The 18,571-nt window shown below is 47.6% G+C and overlaps 1 protein-coding gene across 1 annotated transcript; it reads right to left on the bottom strand.

Moving 5' to 3' along the window:
• Positions 1-11,288: 11,288 nt before the first annotated feature.
• Positions 11,289-16,652, bottom strand: dact2 (dishevelled-binding antagonist of beta-catenin 2). Its single transcript, XM_029254311.1, has 4 exons — positions 16,215-16,652; positions 14,338-14,470; positions 13,853-14,122; positions 11,289-13,545 (listed from the first exon to the last, which is right to left on the bottom strand). The coding sequence occupies exons 1-4, from the start codon at positions 16,455-16,457 to the stop codon at positions 11,744-11,746; spliced, it is 2,448 nt and encodes an 815-aa protein (XP_029110144.1). The 5' UTR covers positions 16,458-16,652; the 3' UTR covers positions 11,289-11,743.
• Between the last annotated feature and the right edge of the window lie 1,919 nt (positions 16,653-18,571).

Raw genomic sequence — 18,571 nt, 5'->3', positions numbered from 1 at the left:
CAGTCAAATAAAAGAAAATGGTCCCAGAATCCCCCCTTTTTTCTGCTCAAAATGTTTTTTTTCATTTTTAAATTTATTTGCCAGTACACCATTTACTGCGATAGGCAGCCTGGTGGGTCAACACAGGTTGTAGCGCCTTTAACAGTCCAGCGGGAACATCAGGAAGCCCGACATTCGATTGCCATGTTGAAGTAATCGAGAATCTTGCCTCTGTTTGTTTGCTTTGGACTCCAGCTTGGGTTGTGAGGCCTACGGCATCACAGCTGTGGCTCATTCACTGGATAAGTTCCACATGGCTGTGCACCACTATTGTAATTATTCGTCTCAATTAGGCTTCATTGGCTAAGGCTCATAATTAACCTCTGGCGGAGAGAGGAGGACGATGCATTTGCCTCCATTAAGGCTCCTGTCTTTGTAACTTTGTAATTTGCAGGTGGGGTTTCAGGCACCACTTTAAGTGCAGTTTTACTTCCCCTCCCAGGGGAATTTTCCGGAATGGTGGTGCCAGCTCTATATACCATGAATCTCGAGCGGTGACCAAAGCTGTGATTTTGGGTTGGGCCAAGAGGCTGCCTTCCACAGAAAGAAACAGCGTCAGTAATGTTTATATCACATTTATACAATGTGAGTAGCCGCTTATTCCGCACCACCGAGCAAAGATTAGAGCGTACTTCTTTTAGCCAACATCTTCATCTACAATTATACGCGGTATGCTGTGCATCCTGACATTTTCAATAAGCTCTAATGGAAATCTTGCCTACAGCTAGGAAAACGTTATCGCACCCCATACAGTCCCTTGTTCGTTTCAGGCACCCAAAACTTAACGGAAATCTTGGCGCACTGATAACGTGGAGTTTAAGGTTTTGTCCGCTACATTTTTTTTTTCCTTTCCAGAGTTTATTTTTACATCTGCACTCCACATTCTGTATGCTTTCCTTTCAGTATTTGAGAGTACACAGTATACCCCTATTTTTAAGCCACAGATGATGTCACACACTTGATTTGTGTACTGTACTGGGCAGATGTTTGTTTTATTTACAGTTTTTTCACCATCTCCCTGAAACCTGATGTTGATTTTGACTCGGCGACCTTCCCAACCTGTCCTCTGACTCGTGACCCTTACATTTCACCCTGCTGCCCGTAACTACTTAAAGCATGCTGTTAGTCCTGATTACTGAGTCTTGAAAGCAATGATATCTGATTGAGGCTTTTTTTCTCAGGAGCATAAATCTTCCTCGGTGACTCAGCCAAAAGGATCGGACTGCCTTCTCCCGGCCTGCCGCTCCTCTGACCCCCACGCGTGACCTCTGAACTGACCCCAGAACTTGATCACAGCAGGGACGGGGGCAGGGTGTCATTCGGGGACTCTGTGACTACAGTTTCTACTCCTGTACGTTTGTTTTGTTAGGGTCGAGAGACAAAACAGAGGTGAAGGCATCATTGACAGTTGAGTCTTTTGCCATTTTTGCTCCCGTTTAACGTTTCAAACCTTGCGTACCACAAGCCCATTTTAAACCTTTTCCATCTGTTCAGTCTTTTTCCTTGTACCAATCAGATGTCACTGTTTATTGGTATGTTTCCATTCCTCTTCACTTGTTTCCGTGCAACTCCCATGTCATCATCCATACCTCCGCCTCTCCATTGCTTGCATTGCCTGTAGTCAACAGTGAGGAAACAGCTGATTTCTTCCCTCACGCCTTTCTTAATTTACCCAACAAAGGACATGTTGGTGCGAGTCTGCCCACGGAAGAGGGATCGAACTGCTCCCGTAAGCCTGTCGCTTCTCCCACCCCTGGACCCCAACTAACAGTGTGAGAGGCAAACAAGTGACCCTAAGGAAAAGGTAGTCGCCTAGCCTCCAACCATAACAAACACCCTGCAGCTCCCTGGCTGAGCCAATTTAATTGGATATTCCCAGATGTATGTGAGACTTCTATGATTTTTTTCATGGAATATCTCAAAAAAAGCATGAGAAATGTTTTGTCTTTGGGTCTCGAACCTTCCCAATCCGTAGCAAGTCATGGTATTTTAAACTCTTAGCCTTAAACCACATACTCAGTTACACAACATTTCTCCTTTTATCCACAGTAGCCCTTTGCTCTGAGTGTCTTTCCCTTTGACTCCATTGCCAACATCACCTTGGCCCCTGTTCCCCATGAAAGACCAGCCTGGTGAGGCATCTTCATCAGTGTAGCTCCTGTCAAACATCTTTCGCCAAGCCACCCTCACTCAAAGTCTCTTCTTTTAGCCATGACGGTTCAGAACCTTTTTATACACGATCATGAGTGCGACGGGACGTAAACAAGATAATTATCTCAAGAAGATCACCTGCATGGAAGCAACTGCTTTCAATGAAATTTGTGTCTCTCGAGTGTTTCCTGCATTTTTGCGCTTACCTGTCAATCCAAACAGCTGGTAAACATGTTCCTGGAATACTGCACTGCAAGTAAAAAAGCAAAGCATTCATGAAATATTTGTCCACTTGTAAAGCAACTTGAAATTAAATATGATCTTTAGAATTTAATATAAAAACTATGCAGTAACGTCGCCCCTAAATACTTTTGTGTGCATTGCGCTACCAAGGAGAGAAATCTTGCACAAAGACTAGGAGGAAGGAAAATACAATCTTTCTGGCCAGCTTCCTGGCAATAAAGAATGCAATTAACTTCTTGGGTATAAGATGGCTGTGTTTTTACTGAGCTCTGTGAGATGGACGGATGAGGGTGAGGTGAGGGGGGCTCCTAAAGTTCAAGATGTTTTACAGATCACAGGCTTCAAGAGTCCATTTGAATCAAGCTCAGGAATCTGAGCCTTTCAAGTGGCCTATTGTCTTCTTGCTCCAAATGGATTTATGACCCCGGATGATAGGGACGGGGCAGGAGCAGGAGGGCTCGGCAGCAAACACTGGAAGAGTCCCATTGGGGCATCATTAAAGAAAGAGGGCAGAAACTTTCCCTTTCACTTTGAAGCTCAGAGCACTGAATTTGTGGGCGAGTGAGTAAAGTGCAGCAGTATGAAATACCGAGTTTTGTTGCGTCTAATTGTGCCGCGTTGGATTTCCGAACAAGTAGCAAATAATAAATTAAAGTGCATATTTACTGACAGCTTTTCCTGAGCATTCTTTACAAGGAGAGCGTGATATTAAGGAAGGGCAGTGAAATTAAAGAAATAAAAAGCAGGTGAACAGATTTCCCCATATTACGACGGTTTCCAGACGAAGGTACCTGTCGAAGAAGAAACCTTTGGTGTGTGGTGGTGATCGGGGGGGTTGCACTGACCCCTCTGCATCTGGGCATGTGCGTGCGAGTGGGGGTGAGGGGCCGGGGGGGGTTGGGACTCATCCTAGTGACAACCCATTGCTCTGATCTTATCTGAGAAGCCTGATGGAGACCAATGAAGTGCGGGACCATCTGCTGGCCAGAGCTCTTTGATGTCCATTCATTAGCTAACTGCTGCTGTAATGGGCTACAGCACCTCCATGTCCGAAGGGGTGGAAGTGTCCACCCCTGCCCTGCTGCGGGTTGATGGGATGGTGGGAGGAACCAGTGTCCTGAAACCAAGTCTGGCTGGGTTTGAAGCTGATACATCCATGCTGTGGGGTCTGTGAGAGCCCGAAATATAGCGTGGAATAGGAGATGATATAGGCCTTTGTGGTGTGTGTGTGTGTGTGTGTGTGTGTGTTTGTGTCTGTGTGTGCATGCAGTGGGGATCATTTATGTTTACTTTTCTTTGTGGGATGCTAAAACCAAAACTGATGAATGTTAACATATTTCCTAGAGTACCGATGGCGCGTGGCGTATTTCATCTGACAGTTGTACACTGCATGACATAAGGAATTCTAACGATTTTTCTGCCATGCAATGCATCATCAAAGAGAAACTGTTTTGCTCATACAAACTTCCAAAAAATTTTCCCAGAAACAACGTTTTCTAATGTTTCCAGTTTCAATCAGAGTCATAAGACTAGATGAGATGCTTTGGCTTTTCTTTATTATTATTTTTATGAAAAGACTCACCTAGTGGGTGTCTGCTTATATTACACTTTAGCACAATGGAATCGCTTCTTTCAAATAAGAATTATAGCAGGAATTTTTAAAAAAATCCAAACACTAAGTGTAAAGTCATAGGAGAAATTACACGGAGGCCTTCTATACTAATACTGACATGTAAGTGTGGATTGAATGCAGTCAGAAGTGTGCAGCAGGTGGGTGTCTGAACATAACTCAGAGAGGAAGGTCTTTCATGTTTAGAGCTGTTTCTTCAATGGGACGACACACATTTCCATCATTTCGGGCATCCAGCAATGTTGAACGTCTTGTCTGGATCCACTTCTGAAGCTTGCAATGGGAGTGCATGGCATCATAGGCACATAGATACCTTTGGCAGGAGGATTGACTTGTCTATGTACAAGTCTAAAAAACACGCTGTTCAGGTTCACCCCTAGTGTGTGAGTGACAGAGAGAGTGTGTGGGTTTCCTCCAGGTGCTCTGGTTTCCTCCCACACTTCAAAGACATGCTGTTCACCCATAGTTTGTGAGTAACAGAGAGAGTATGTTCCACTGATGTATGCATGAGTGACCCATTGTAAGTAGTGTATCTAGCAGTGAAAGTCACCGCAGTGAATAAGGTGTGTGCTCTGAAAATGCTACATAATATCCGTTGGATGTCGCTTTTGAGAAAAGCATCTGCTAAATAAATGAATGTGAATGTAAATGTCTGACAGTGTTTGGATGGGAAAAAATTCACCGAACAGCACTCTTTTGCTTGACTACTCATCATTCAGCCCTTTTTCTCCCTGTGCAAACATTAATTTACTTTCTTGCTTACAGATGAAAATCCAGACGTTCCGAAAGCCAAAAAGTTTCAGAGTCAGGTCTGCAGTGCCCTGACACACACGTGCTGAAGACGCAACAGATGGGTGAGTAAGGCGATGGCTGGGCTGTAGATACACTTCGCATCCTGCACTGCACACTCCCTTGCTGTCTAGAGGAAGCCAGGGCAACACATTTGGCGTGCAGGAAATATACCATTTGTCTCGTAGCTACGAGCTTCTCAACGTGTGTGGTAACAGTCACACATTTTCTGTATTCACACACACACTCACCCACACAGATGCAGGCACACGAAGACACCTTCACTTACCCCCGTAAACAAGCAAAAGGCAATCCTTTTTCTCTCTTTCTTTCAAACACGCACCGCACACTGTCACTGAACACAGTGTACATTTACATCTATTCGTTTAGCAGACACTTTTCTCCGAAGCGACGAACATCTCATAAAAAATGTAACGTGTTCATTACATTAGCAGAAAGAGACGCTTAGATGCAGACGTGTGATTCTTGAGTGCAGTTAGTTTCTTTCTTTCCACCATATGAACCGACGTTCATCACACAAGTAGCTGCATAAGACTTTATCAAAATATCGACAATTCCAAATCACCTTGGTAGTAATATTTTTTTTGTAAATATACGTATAAGCATTTACGTTACATTACAGGAGTAGCTGTCTAAAGGTTTATCCGGGCCTGATCTTAAAGTTATGGAGCATGAACATTTACACCTTACATGAACTTAAGAGATGATGGGCGAAGTGAGTCTGGAAGAGGTGAGTTTTAAGACCCTTTTTAAATGTGGACAGAGATTCAGCAATTCTGAGTGAGAGGGGGAGATGGGAGGATTAAAGACCATCCCACTAGAAATTGCTAGAAGTTTTGCCCTTGTCTCAAACAGCTGGGGCAAAACATCCTCGGCTGAAGAGTACAATGCTTCCCCACGGAGCACCGTGTGTGTTTGGGACCAAGAGTGAGTGCGCTTTGCACATGCTGAACTTTTGACCACTCCTTGACCACAGCAGGGCAGTGCTGCTGGACAATGCAGCTGAGCCACCGGGCTTGAAGAGAGGATTAGATGTATGGGGTGGGCGGGGGGAAGGGATGTAATCGGGGAGCAGTAAGTGAATAAATGAACTGGTGCCCCAACTGGCCCACCTTGTTGAATAGTAAGAGGCAAAAGAGTCACATAAAAATGTATTCTGTGGCCTAAACAAGAAACAAACAAGAGCTCCCCCTCCTCCCTCGCCTCCCTCTGTCTTCTCACCCTCGACAGCAGTTTGGATCTCAAACACAGAGCAGAATGATTCATATTCATGAGGCCAGGAATTCCTGCCCATTCATATGTACAGAAGGGAAGGACAAAGAGATGCTCCACACTGGGTTCGACTAACCCTGCGCTGTTTGGCGAAGGGCTCTGCTCTACTGTATGTCACTCATTTGTCCAAAAGGCAGGGATAAAGCTACCAGACCTCCTCCTGGGTTTTTTTTTTCAACTGGCTACACAATAAAGAGTTCTGCCAGACACGGCTCAATATTGAATCATAAAGCAACTTTTAATGGAAAGTTCACTTCCTTAACCATGAAAGCCACGCTGCCGCCACCCCCATCATACTTCTTAGTTCGTGATACTGGCAGTGATAGAAGGAACGTACATGGAAAAGGCAGCGCTGTAATTTGTACTGGAGGCAAACCAGAGTCAAAGTTTTGTCCAAGCTCAGAGTCCTTATCGAGGCCACATGTGGACCAGGTTATTGTCTCCAGGATCGGGGACCGTTTCATGAGAGCTGCAGAAAAGCTCTGGTCTGAGGATTCCTTCCACCACAGCTGTGATGCCTTTTCCAGCATTCGCCTGTCAGCATGACAAATCCACATCTTGCACACGTCTGGAGACTTGCCCACAGCTCCCTCACACGACTCTCGCAGTCTCCTTTCCGCTGTCCCCGTCAATCCCCTCCAGTTTCTGACAGTAGAGAAGTAGATGTTGTGAACAAGGCAATAATTTGGAGTTCATCTCACCGAAACACCTTCTTTCATGGAACACCCCACCCAAAAGAATTAAAAAACACTAAAAGCATGAAGACATCGCTGTCTTCACCTATATGGCTGCCAAAAACGACCAACAGTGCCAACAATGACCTAACGCACCATGTAATTCATCCCTCTTTGTAGAGTGTAAATGTTTGCAGGCTGAAACAAGTTCAGTCTTTGCCGCATCATTCAGACAAACCGCCAATATCATTATCCGGCGTGTTTTAAAATATCATCAGCTGCTCAGATTTGAAACCATGGATACAGCTGAGTAAACGTGAACAAAGGGATAATAGGCTGATGTGATCAAGATTTGGTTCCGACCCAGAATGCCTAGTGTGCACTGTTGAAGATCTAAGCTGACAATGTGAAGACTAATCTAACCGGGGGACCAGATTTCACACTCGGAGACACCTGCAGACATTGGGAGAGTCCCCTGGAGAACAAAAAGTCTTAGGTTACATGGATCCTGAGCAAGAATCCTTTTTGACGTGAGAAAGACTAATCAGGAGAGACTTTCTTAGCAGTCAGTGACTCCGTTGCAGCCATGCACATTCATTTTGGCTCATGACGTTTCCATCTCGCTCTGTCTCACACACACACACACACACACACACACACACACACACACACACAAGCACACACACACGCACACACGCACAGACACGCCTGCACACGCGCACACTTTCTCCTGATGAATCAACGGGCACTTGCTTGACATGCTTTGGTCCTTTTTTGGTTTAATTTTGTTCCGAGGATGGTAAAGACGCACTGTTGGAACAGCCAAACTCAACATCTGGTGTTGATTTTACTCAGTGATCTTTCAGTCTCCTGATGCACCTACCTGTACAAAAAATTTAACATATAAGTAACCTTTATAAGTGCTGCTTTCTTGAATTTGAGTTGCACACCCTTCTAGCATTAGTGGCAGTTTCAGAACATAAAAGACTAAGACTCAAAAAGGTGAAATTTTACAGATGTTACAGTGAGTCACTTTGCCCTGTGTCATATAGTGTCATGATGGGTGTTAGACAGGGAAAATCACACCGGTAATGCTCTCTGACAGTCTTCCCCACCCTTGGGTGATGTTGGGCTGAATTCAGTGGTGATGGCAGTGAGGAATCATGGGAGTTTTAGTGGTACCAATGGGGGGTAGTAGATGCACCCCTGTGGTGTCCTTCACAAGCTGTGTGGTTCATCAGAAGTTTACATCCATGGGATTTTGCCCAGCACCAATATGCAGAGGTGAAAATTAGGTGAAAACCTACCCCTGTGTGTGTGTGTGTGTGTGTGTGTGTGTGTGTGTGTGAGAAATCTGAACAAATCTCTCCAGAATCCCACACTTTCAAACCTCAAGCTTAGGATAAATAAAAGCTGGTCTAAAGCCTCGTGTGTGTGTGTGTGTGTGTGTGTGTGTGTGTGTGTGTGTGTGTGTGCGCTTGTGAGCGTGAGAAACTGTGAAACGGAGGGAGACTTTCTACAACACTTTGGCATTTCTTGCTTTTTACTGAGTTGTGGGAACTACAGCAGGGAAATGAGACAATTGAAACAGCTGGTTCTGGCTCGTGCCGAATGTGTGTGCGAGTGTTTGCCGACGCCATTCTATAGAGGCCAACTAATGGTTAAAAAATTTAAATATGGGCATAAAACACATTTGTGTAGATTATTCTCTCTTCACTTAATGGACACTGATCTACTAAAGTCCCTTAGTTGCAATAGGAGAACTTTCCCCTAATAGCTGATGCATTACTTATTCATGACGCCTTTCAGTGAAAGCAAACTGGTCAATGTGTTGCCCTTTCATTGTTTGCAGAAGGCATGTTGACCATACATCCATCTGGTTCTATTTGCATATAAACCTTTGATAACTTCTCTTAAGCCCTAAACAATCCTTGGAAATTCACAGTTACTATGTTAAGGAATATGATTCGAGCAACTGTACCCAGTCTTAGCTGCACAGAGTTAGACTAACCTGTACCTGGGTGACCTAACTGGGACGGTGTTATATGCAGCATTCTTTGTATGGATATCACTTCCATTATCTGTCGTACAAATGGAAATTAAAAGCAAACAAGTGGTTACCTGAAACTTCTCACTGTCTGGAAGGAAGGAGATAACTTGCTAGGGATACAGAAGTATGGCTTAGTCATGGGTCCCGTTTATGTATTCTGGAACTCAAGCCTTGCGATAATATAAATGTAACCAGATCCTTGAAGGCATGGGTAATCCATTAGCATGACCCGGCATCACCACCCCCCCACTTCTAAAGTAGATCTCTTTAACAGGTGCTGTACTTCTCACCCGAGATATAAGGGGTAACTGAGCCACTGAGATTTTCTTCAGCCTCCTACCCTTTATATTGCTGTGATTTCTTCAGCCTCACTGGCTAGTGCACGACTGTCCCGCTCTACATTTGACAGGATCTGTTGCTGAATGGGAGAAATTAAGTGTCATCCTTTAACGTCACGGTCATCTTGCTTCCCTACCTTGTCGTATGGTGAGCTTTGCCAAACATGACTTTTGGGTTTCTCAGCGAAGAGCAGTTTGATTTCTGCCCTGAAGATCACAGCTCAAGGTTCAAGAAATTTCTATGAAGCAGGTTTGCAAGGCAAAGTCCTGCATATAATATCTGAGTTTTCATTTCATTATAGTCATGCACCACTTAACAACATTTCGCTTAACAACTGACCGCATATACAACAGTGGTACCATAAGATTATAATGGACCTGAAAAATTCTGATCGACTAGCGACGTCCTAGCGCAACATGTTACTTGTTTGTGGTGGCGCTGCTGTAAACAAACCTACTTCACTGGCAGTCGTATAAAAGTATAGCACATACAGTTATTTACAGTACATAATACTTGACAACGATAATAAACACTTCTGTTACTTCTTTATGAATTTACTGTACTGTAGTTATCGTTACAGTGTACTCTTCCTACTTGCTATGCTGCGTTACACCGGCAGTAGTGTCACAAATCTTGTGTTTAGCACATCTCTTGACTGCATTGAGGCTATACTATCTAGGTTTGTATAAGTACACTCTATGATCGAGGCTATACCATCTAGGTCTGTATCAGTACACACTGTGATCGAGGCTATACCATCTAGGTCTGTATCACTACACTCTATGATCGAAGCTATACCATCTAGGCATGTATAAATACACTCTATGACGTTCACACAACGATGAAATGGCCTAACGACACATTTCTCAGAACGTATCCAAATCGTTAAACGACGCATGTCTGTATAACTAAGTGCTCTTTGTAAAAAAGGTTTGTTTGGTGGAATGTGACAGTTTAACTGTACTTAAGAATCGTGTGTCAGCATTCAAGTCCTCATCAGCTGATGTAGTGAACTCAATGTACTTTTCGCTGAGACGTACGTCACTTTGGAGAAAAAATGTGTGCTGAATGAATAAATGTAAATGTAAATATAACTTTACATAGTTGCTTAAAACAATTACAGTGTTTTACACCAGCAAAAGTGGTTCAAATCTGAAGACGATCGGCACCGATTACACAAGTGTGTGGCCAAGATGCCGTTTGCTGTTCGCACTCACACTCGGCACATATATTGTCACAGCTGAGTAAATCTGGACAGCCTGCGGAAAGCTCAGTTACTTCCACCAGCTTCTCACACACAGCGAAGAGGCGGGATGCCGCAAAGCGCTGCTTGAATGATGCCAGAAGTCGGGAGTTTCTGCCCCACTGCAAACACAAGGAAGTCGGTGCGAGAGGTGATGTCATGCTTTCCTGGGGAGGGAGGACTTTGGCGGCACATTGGTGGGGGGGGGGGGGCTGTTTAAACATATCGATGCTTTCCTTCAAACTGCCACCCACTCAAAAACAAAGCTAGGATCACAGCGGCGGAGTCGCGAGGGCAGATTAGAAAATGACCCTAAAGGATTTCTTACTGCTGCTGCCGGGTGTTTTGATAATCTTCTGAGGTCACTGCTTAAGTGATGACCTTCTTATCCTCTTGTCCTTTACCCATAATCCCCGCCCTACTCGGTCCCACTTCCACAAAACCCTTCCGTCTGTTCGGACCCCTCATTGTAACGGTGGGGTCGTGCTTCGGCTCCCTTCGTTTCCGCCTCCGCCTCAAAGTCAGCCCACAAAGGAGTCGGCCTCCGCGCCGAAATCCAAGACATGCTCTGTTATGCAGGGTTAACAGCCTGTGAAATTAACTCCCAGTCATAAACTCCGGCTAGACTGCTCCTTCCAAGCACCCCCACATCTCTTTCTTCGACGCGCGTGTCCTGTATGGACAGTTGAAGAAACTGTTCAAGGACAGATTTAACGCAACAAGGAGAGAAAGGCAGACTTCTGCCGAAAGCCCTTTGAGCGCAACACGAAACGCACAAAGAAAAACGCTGGAGGAGTCTGGAATTCAGTGTTTTATTAACAAAACCGTTTGCACGCATAGTGAAAAAATCCCTTGCGCAGAAACGCACAAAATCGGACAGGTAACAAACAGAAAGTCAAACATCCATTTTTTTAAACAAACAATTTATAATACAATGTTACCCCAGTTCTTGATTACGGTCACGCCTACTCTCGGGAATGTTGTGCATGACTATTCACATACTGTTATTTTTTGGGGGATTTTAATTGATTTATGCTCAGTAGAAGATGAAGAGATGGGTTCTTTGGTTTCTTCGATAAGAGTTGTGTGTCATGAATGAATCGGTGGCTTAATGAAAGAAAAAGAATCGTGCGAAGTGGCCAAAAACAGCTGACTGGTCATCGCGGTCGACTCCTAAAGCAGCAGCACGTGAGAAACTGAACATGTAGAGCACACGGTATTCTGCGGCGGTCACGTATCGAGCTGTGAAAGTCAAAGGCCGCCATCCTCTTGGCAAGGCAGGTCATAAGGAGCTACACCATTGTCATCACCTTCAAAGCAGCAGGCTGGAACCTGCGGATCTTCTTCTTCAGGGCTCGGGATGCCTTGATCCGACAGGCGGGGGGCTCGGGGCGGGGCTGCTGCAAGGGCACCCCAGCCGCCGTCGGTCCCACCGCGGCCTCGGCCCACACGAGACCTGCCCCGTCCTCGTCCTCCTCTAGCGAGAGGCTGCTGTCGGAGTCGCTCGGCGACTGGGAGCCTTGGCTGGATTCGCTGTCACCGAATCGGTTGGCGGTGAAGTCGCTCAGTTCGCCCTCACTGCTCTCAGCGATGGTGGAGTGGAAGAGGGAAGCGCCGTCCGCCGAGTACTCAGACTCGCTCTGCGGAGGGTAGTTGGGGTAAGGAGCTCGTGGATAGCGGGAGGCATGGCCGCCATAGTAGGAGGCAGAGGGGTGGAAGAGGCGCTGGTGGCCCCCCCACTGCACAGAGCGGGGTCTCGCGCTTGCACTACGCACCAATCCCCCTTTACGTAATGCCTCCTGCCTGTGTACCTCTTTTGACCTTTGACCGTGGGACATGACCCCCGACGAAGGCCACGCACCAGTTTCTACCGCTGACTGCAACTTCTGAACTGTCTGCCGCTTCCTGCCGGGGTCGACAGGGACGCGCTCTGCTCTGGAAGGCTGTGCTCGTTGGGCTTTGCTGGATTGGGGAGCAGGGTCTCCCTGGGCTTGGAAGCAGGGAATGCTGGGCAGCGAGGAAGCAAGCACGCTGGACTCGGAGCAGGACCGGAACCCTCCCTCTGCTGGATGTTTGGGAGGGTCTCCGGAGGCTCTCCCTGCCGTCGATTGCTTCGGGGATCCGTCAGCGTGTCGGTCCACCCTCCCAATGGCGTCTCTGCCCCGGTCGCAGGATGGTCGCAACTTCTCAGAGCTCCTCCTCTTCACTTTCACAGCCTTCGCCTTCCTGTCAGCCTGCCGCACCTTCACCTGCCGAGACCCAGCTGGCACGAACTGGGCGTGGACGAATTCCAGCTGAGAGGTGCCGGGGAGGGGCATCTCAGAGCCTTGACCTTTGTTTGTACTGGAGGCCAACGGCTCAGTGGCCTGCAGCGATTCTCCAGGACAACTCGACTCCCTACTTGGTTGTTCTCCACCTCCCTCTTTATCCCATTTTGGGCTGTCTAGGAGGACAGCGACCCCCTTGGTCTCCGCATCTCTTCCTGGGCTTGGGCCTGCTGGATATGAATTCTGGGAAAACATGGACAGCTCCTCGACACGATTCAGGCTAGAGTCAGAACTGATGCCACAGCGGCCAGTCTTCTCAGTGTCCATACGGAGGTTCTTTGGGTGAAGCAGTGAACTCTTGTCCCAGAACTTGGGAGCTAAACTAGAGACGGATGTGGAGACCTTGCTGCCCTCCGCAGGGGACTTGTTGAGGGTCGTTGTGGTTGACTGGAACCTGTCTCTCCATGTCTCACTCTGGTAACCAGCCTTGCTCAGGTTGCGTTGGAGAAGCTCACTAATGTACTCTGCAGATCTGTTCTCAAAGCAAACTGATGGTCCCTCCAGGAGGTCACTGCTGGAGGAGGGCCTGGACTGGGATGCTGAGGGCTCTGCAAGGGATGTTGCAACCTCCCAGGTTAGAGAAAACAGGGGGCTCTGGAGAGCCACGGCGTGAAGGGGGCTTGGGTAGCGGTACACCTCGGAGCTGTTGCGCGACACCAGGTCACTCTGGTACTTGGGGTTGGAGGCGCAGAAGTGCACACTGTGACACCCAGAAGACTTCGATACATCCATGGACTTGCTGGAGATCAAAACCTTGTCCAAGTCTCCTGAAAAATACAAAAACATACACCAGCTGGCTGAGAAAAGCAAATACAAATAGCAAAGTGATGTGAAAATATGCTTTACTGGAGAGTTAGTTTATGGTGAACACCTCAGCGATGTTAAGGACTTCAGCTTTCCTTACTTTTGTAATTTTGCCCATAGTAAGTATCACTAAAAAGAGCAACGAAAAAAGGCAGCCTGGAGTTCGGCACTGTCTAGTAGAACCTTTGTGAATTTTCAAGCTGTGACACAATCCCAGGACTCCACGTGAATAGAGGGCAGAGGACAGGAGAGGGTCGTGGCTCGTCTCACCTGTGGACACAGGCCTGGGCTTTGCCCGATCCGCGATCCCAGAACCAGCGCGAATCCGGCTGCTGCCTAGACGCACCCCGCTCCCTCTGGGGGGCTCGGCCTGCGCCGCACTTTCGTCAGCGGAGCGCCGCCGTGACGCTTCGGAGTGCCCGCCGACCAGGTGGTGATGTGGAAGCAAGCTGGACTGGGAGGAGGACAAGCACTCGCTGTAGACGGAGGTGCAGGAGTTGGACAGGGACCCGGAGCCACCATCACTGAGGTCATAAAAACCTGGCAGAACATGGTATAGACTTTGTTTATTACAGCAGACACATGTACAGCATAACTTGGGTCACCTTGAGTGGCAGTCATAGGTTTCTTGGGCTTCTATCTACACCATAGTGTTTTGCACATGAATTAGTCACCGACAGCAGACAAACGTCTGGAATCTTGGGAAAACGACACTTTTAGCCAGCGAGAGAACGTCGTAGATGTTTCCCGCTCACCGGAGCTGGGCCGGCTGTCGCTCTCCAGCTGCTCCGTTGACGCCTTGCACACGTCCAGCTTCAGCTCGCTGATCTGTTGGTCCAGCTGCTGCAGGTGGCTCTTCAGCCCCACGTCCTGCCTCCGGAGCCGCGACTATGGGAAGGGCGGGGTTACGCAGGACGCAGACAGGGGAAGAAAAAGCTTAAGGACAGGCAGTGCCGAGCACTGAAGCGCACGCCGATCACCACACGCACCCGCACACAAGCAAGGCCCGCCTAATGTGTCCATACGCATCAGCCGCCCTCAAGATGACCGGCTGACCACGACCGCAAACTGGTCTTTCCGCTCGGCGCATCGGGGCCGCGCTCCTGCCGCGACTCCCAGGGTTACACGACGCTCGAAGCCAAGAGGCGCCCGGTTGTCCATTAACAGAACAAGGACAAGGAGAGACGGGGAGGGGCAGGGAACGGCGGGGGGTGGGGGACGCAGTGGGTGGATAACTCATTTCCCCCCTGCAGCGAATGACTGCTGGATTGTGCAACCTTAGAGAGGGGCACAGAGGGCACCGCAAACTCGTGTTTGTTCAAGGGCCTCCGGATAATTCCGCGCACCGCAGGGGAACAGCTATTGCTGGAGTCCAGGCTTTACCGGTGTGCGGCGCTCCCTGGGGGAGGGGTCCCGGGTGGCAATAAACATCTGCTCACTGTCCTTTGGCCATCCGCTTCGACAGAAACCCTCGCTAACGTCCATCGAGCTTTTCGGGCAACCTTGAGTACATTAACCACGGTCACCCAGAGTGGAAAAGGAGGAACATTTTTCCATTTCACCGGGAAATAATTCTACTTTGTTCTCCGGCTGCTACGAAACTAAGGAAATGAAGTTTTTTAACCATTTCTGTGTGAGACTTTTAGGAGCACAGTCTCCAGCTTGCGTGCTGGTTGATGTCCTTTCTTTTTTTTTTTTTTTTTTTTTACAGCTCTTAAATTTAGGAGTTAATGATCAGATATGGAAAGAACCCCCGCCCGTCTGCCCCCTAGGGCGCGCACACCTCTCTCCCGCGCGCTCCCGGAATGACCCTTGATGTATGACTCGCGATGCCCCCCGCGGCGCTCCGGCACAAACAAGCCCCTCCTGACCTCGAGCCATCGGGCTGTTCATGCAGCGCGAGACGGAAGTGTATGCATCGCTTGCCCTACGTTACACTAGTAAAGCAGAATCAGTACCACAGTAAACGATCGCAGTGTAAAATAGATCAAGAAGTTGCGGCAACGGGGCCACCCAGTTCAGGGCTGGAGCCCAGTGATCTGAAGGCTGTTGATTCAAAGCCCTCTCCTGCTGTACAACTCTTGGTCAAAGTATTTACATTGAATCATTTAGCTGACACTTTTTTTCAAAGCGACTTACAGTGTTAAGATACAATTATTTTCCCATTTGTATATAGCGTGGTAATTTTACTGGAGCGAATGATTGGGGTAAGGACCTTGCTGAAGAGTACTATTATACTGTACAGCTGGAGGTGGGATTCGAACCTGCAGCCTTTGAGTCTAAAGGCAGCAGTTCTGTTCACTCCGCAACCAGTTCACCCTGAACCGACAGTAAATGGTTAAATAATTCTAAAGTGTATCTAAGCGGGTGTCTGCTACATAAAAGGTGGTTGATGATGATGATGATGATGATGGAGTTAAAGGACAAGAAAGCAGTAAGACATGCCCAGACCTGACCCAGCGCTGACCACCCGTGTCCCGTGTCTGATCGCGCGCCCCACTGCCCCGCCGCGCCGCGCAATGTGCTGGGAAGTGTGTGTGTGTGTGTGTGTGTGTGTGTGTGTGTGTGTGTGTGTGTGTGTGTGTGTGTGTGTGTGTGTGTGTGTGTGTGTGTGTGTCCGCGCGCTGCTCACCAGTTGCTCTCTCAGCGCCCCCAACGTCTCCTCGAGCCGCCGCTCCTCCTCCTCCGCCGCCGCCGCTCGCGCCCGAGGAGGCTCCGCGCGCAGCGCCCACCGCACCATGTCGGCCTGCTTCTCCCGCAGCACGTGCAGCTCCCGCAGTCCCGCCAGAGCCGCGTGCAGCCGCTCCCCGACCCGCGCGCGGTCCAGCACGGCGGGCGCGCTCAGCGGAGACGCGTTCGACCTCCTGCTCAGCATGGTGAAGTCGCGCGCAGGGGTCCGAGCATGTTCCGCAGAGCCGGTCGGTCCTGAGAGCACCGCGTCCCCGCGGCAGCCCGGCGTGTCACTTAAGTCTTAATGATCAACGTAACGGAGCAGTGTCGTGGCGTGCGCGCGAGGCACCCAGTCCGCTCCCCACCGGCGCGAGCGAGAGGACCCTCCCGTCCAGCCTCTCATCACCTGGCCCGGACGGAGGGCCAGCGGGGGAGCCGAGGGGAGTGTCGCAAACCCCGCCCACCCGGGCGTGCCAACCTGGCATTCCCTCTTCCTATTGGCTGGAGGCGGAGCTCCGTGCGAAGCGCGCTTCGCTTGCGGTTTCAGGCGGGAAACAGGTGTCCGAAGGTGCTGTGTTCGATGCCCTAGGCCTAGGGCCAAGGTCCTGGCTGCTCGCTGGCCTGTGCGCGAGAAGGGAAGCAGTGGGCGTGCGGGAAATACCTGCATCACACTACGACGACTACTTCTACTTCTGTTATCATTACTTATAGCAATATTCATAAGCGCAAGAAGCGCTGCGTTTCCCTGCAGCGTTCAAACAATCGCTAATTCGCTCCCTAAATATTTCCCAAACATAAATTCATTGAGATCTATCTCTCTTTATATTATTTTTAGTCCCCCCAGTACCTGAAACACGTTGCTACGCATCTAATGACAAGAACAGTCGCGAGAACAGGTCAACAATAATAATGAGAATAAAGAATAGTTCTCATGTCCTTCAGCGACGAGAAATAAATGAGAGATTTCATGTCCCCGATGCACCAAATATCTCGTGTTCTCACTCAGTTAACGGGATTAATTCGTTCCGTGAAATCACTGCTGTAGGGGGATTCCCGTTGTGAGGGGACCGAATTAATCCCGTTAAGGGAGACCCGAGTGTATTGAGAGAAAACAATTATTGGGTGCATAGAGGACGTTACATTTTTCATTCATTCCATCATCGTCTATAACCTGTTTGACCAATTTTCATTTGGAGGTGATCAGATTAACGTTATTTTTTTTATGGGGAAAAATTATATTTCCACGAAATGTCTCCTATAATTTTCAAAAAGCAAAATGAAAGGTATTTTATGCATGAAATTGGAAACACAACAGTATTTTATGATACTTCGTCACAGAAATATAATTTCCAGCTTTACATTTTCCGTTACATTTTCCGTCACTCAGTCATTATCAATAAGTGTTTGGCCAGTGCAGGGTCCCGGTGGTCCGGACTCTATCTATAACAACCACAGCAATAAAAGCACAAGTTTTACACTTCCTAGGTCCTTCTCTCCGAAACGACACACAATTTCACAATGACTTGAATTGTTTTTCATCACGTTTGTTACATAATTTCATTACGTGTTAATCATTACATATTCATACTTTAGTTCTGTAAGGACTCAAAGGGCCAAGGTCCCAACCCCATCACCTACTGTAATGCCTATAATCAAGATCCTTACCCTGAAATGCTACAGTAAAAAACACCCATCTTTGTACATAAACTGATAAATCATTGTAAGCATCTTAACATTGTAAATTGGTCATAATAATAATAATAATAATAATAATAATAATAATAATAATAATAATAACTTAGGTTGATATTAATATATGGACATGATTGGTTGAGACTGTCAGTGACACAAGGTGTAGTTCTCCCATGTTACCTTGTGCTAAGGAGAACTAATTTTCTTTAGATAGTTATATACATTGTGTACTGTACTTTTCTTAAATATTCCCATTGTGTTTATTCTGTGGTTATTTTCTTGTTCCCTCACTATTCCGAACGAACATCAAGAATTAGAATAGTGTTGTGTGGAAGCAACGATGTAAAGAGTCCTGTGGGCCTTTTTATATTCTGACCTTTCTAGTGAGCAGCCAAGGGGCCTGCTGGTTGTTACAGCTGCTTTCTTCGAACCCAAAGGTTGTAGGTTTGAATCCCACCTCCTGCTGTAGTATCTCTGAGCAAGGCACCTACTGTGAAATTACCCAGCTGTGGCTAAAGTACCTTAACACTGTATGTCACTTTGGAGAAAAATCGTGAGCTAAATAAATGTAAAAGTGTTAAATGTTTGCCAGGTTGCCACCATGCGCTGAAATTTCCCTTCTATTCA

The sequence above is a fragment of the Scleropages formosus genome, chromosome 8, assembly GCF_900964775.1.
Source record: "Scleropages formosus chromosome 8, fSclFor1.1, whole genome shotgun sequence".
Lineage (NCBI taxonomy): Eukaryota > Metazoa > Chordata > Actinopteri > Osteoglossiformes > Osteoglossidae > Scleropages > Scleropages formosus.
The sequence above is the reverse complement of the archived record's forward strand: the minus strand, read 5'-3'. Positions and strand labels throughout refer to the sequence as shown.

Bases quoted from the DNA above. Each gene is read 5' to 3' on its own strand.
- dact2 (XM_029254311.1), bottom strand. From the start codon at position 16,457: ATGCTGAGCAGGAGGTCGAACGCGTCTCCGCTGAGCGCGCCCGCCGTG. The intron at 14,123-14,337 runs GTGAGCGGGAAA...ATGTTCTGCCAG, and splicing joins CGACAGCCGGCCCAGCTCCG to GTTTTTATGACCTCAGTGAT. The intron at 13,546-13,852 runs GTGAGACGAGCC...TGTATTTTTCAG, and splicing joins GCCCAGGCCTGTGTCCACAG to GAGACTTGGACAAGGTTTTG.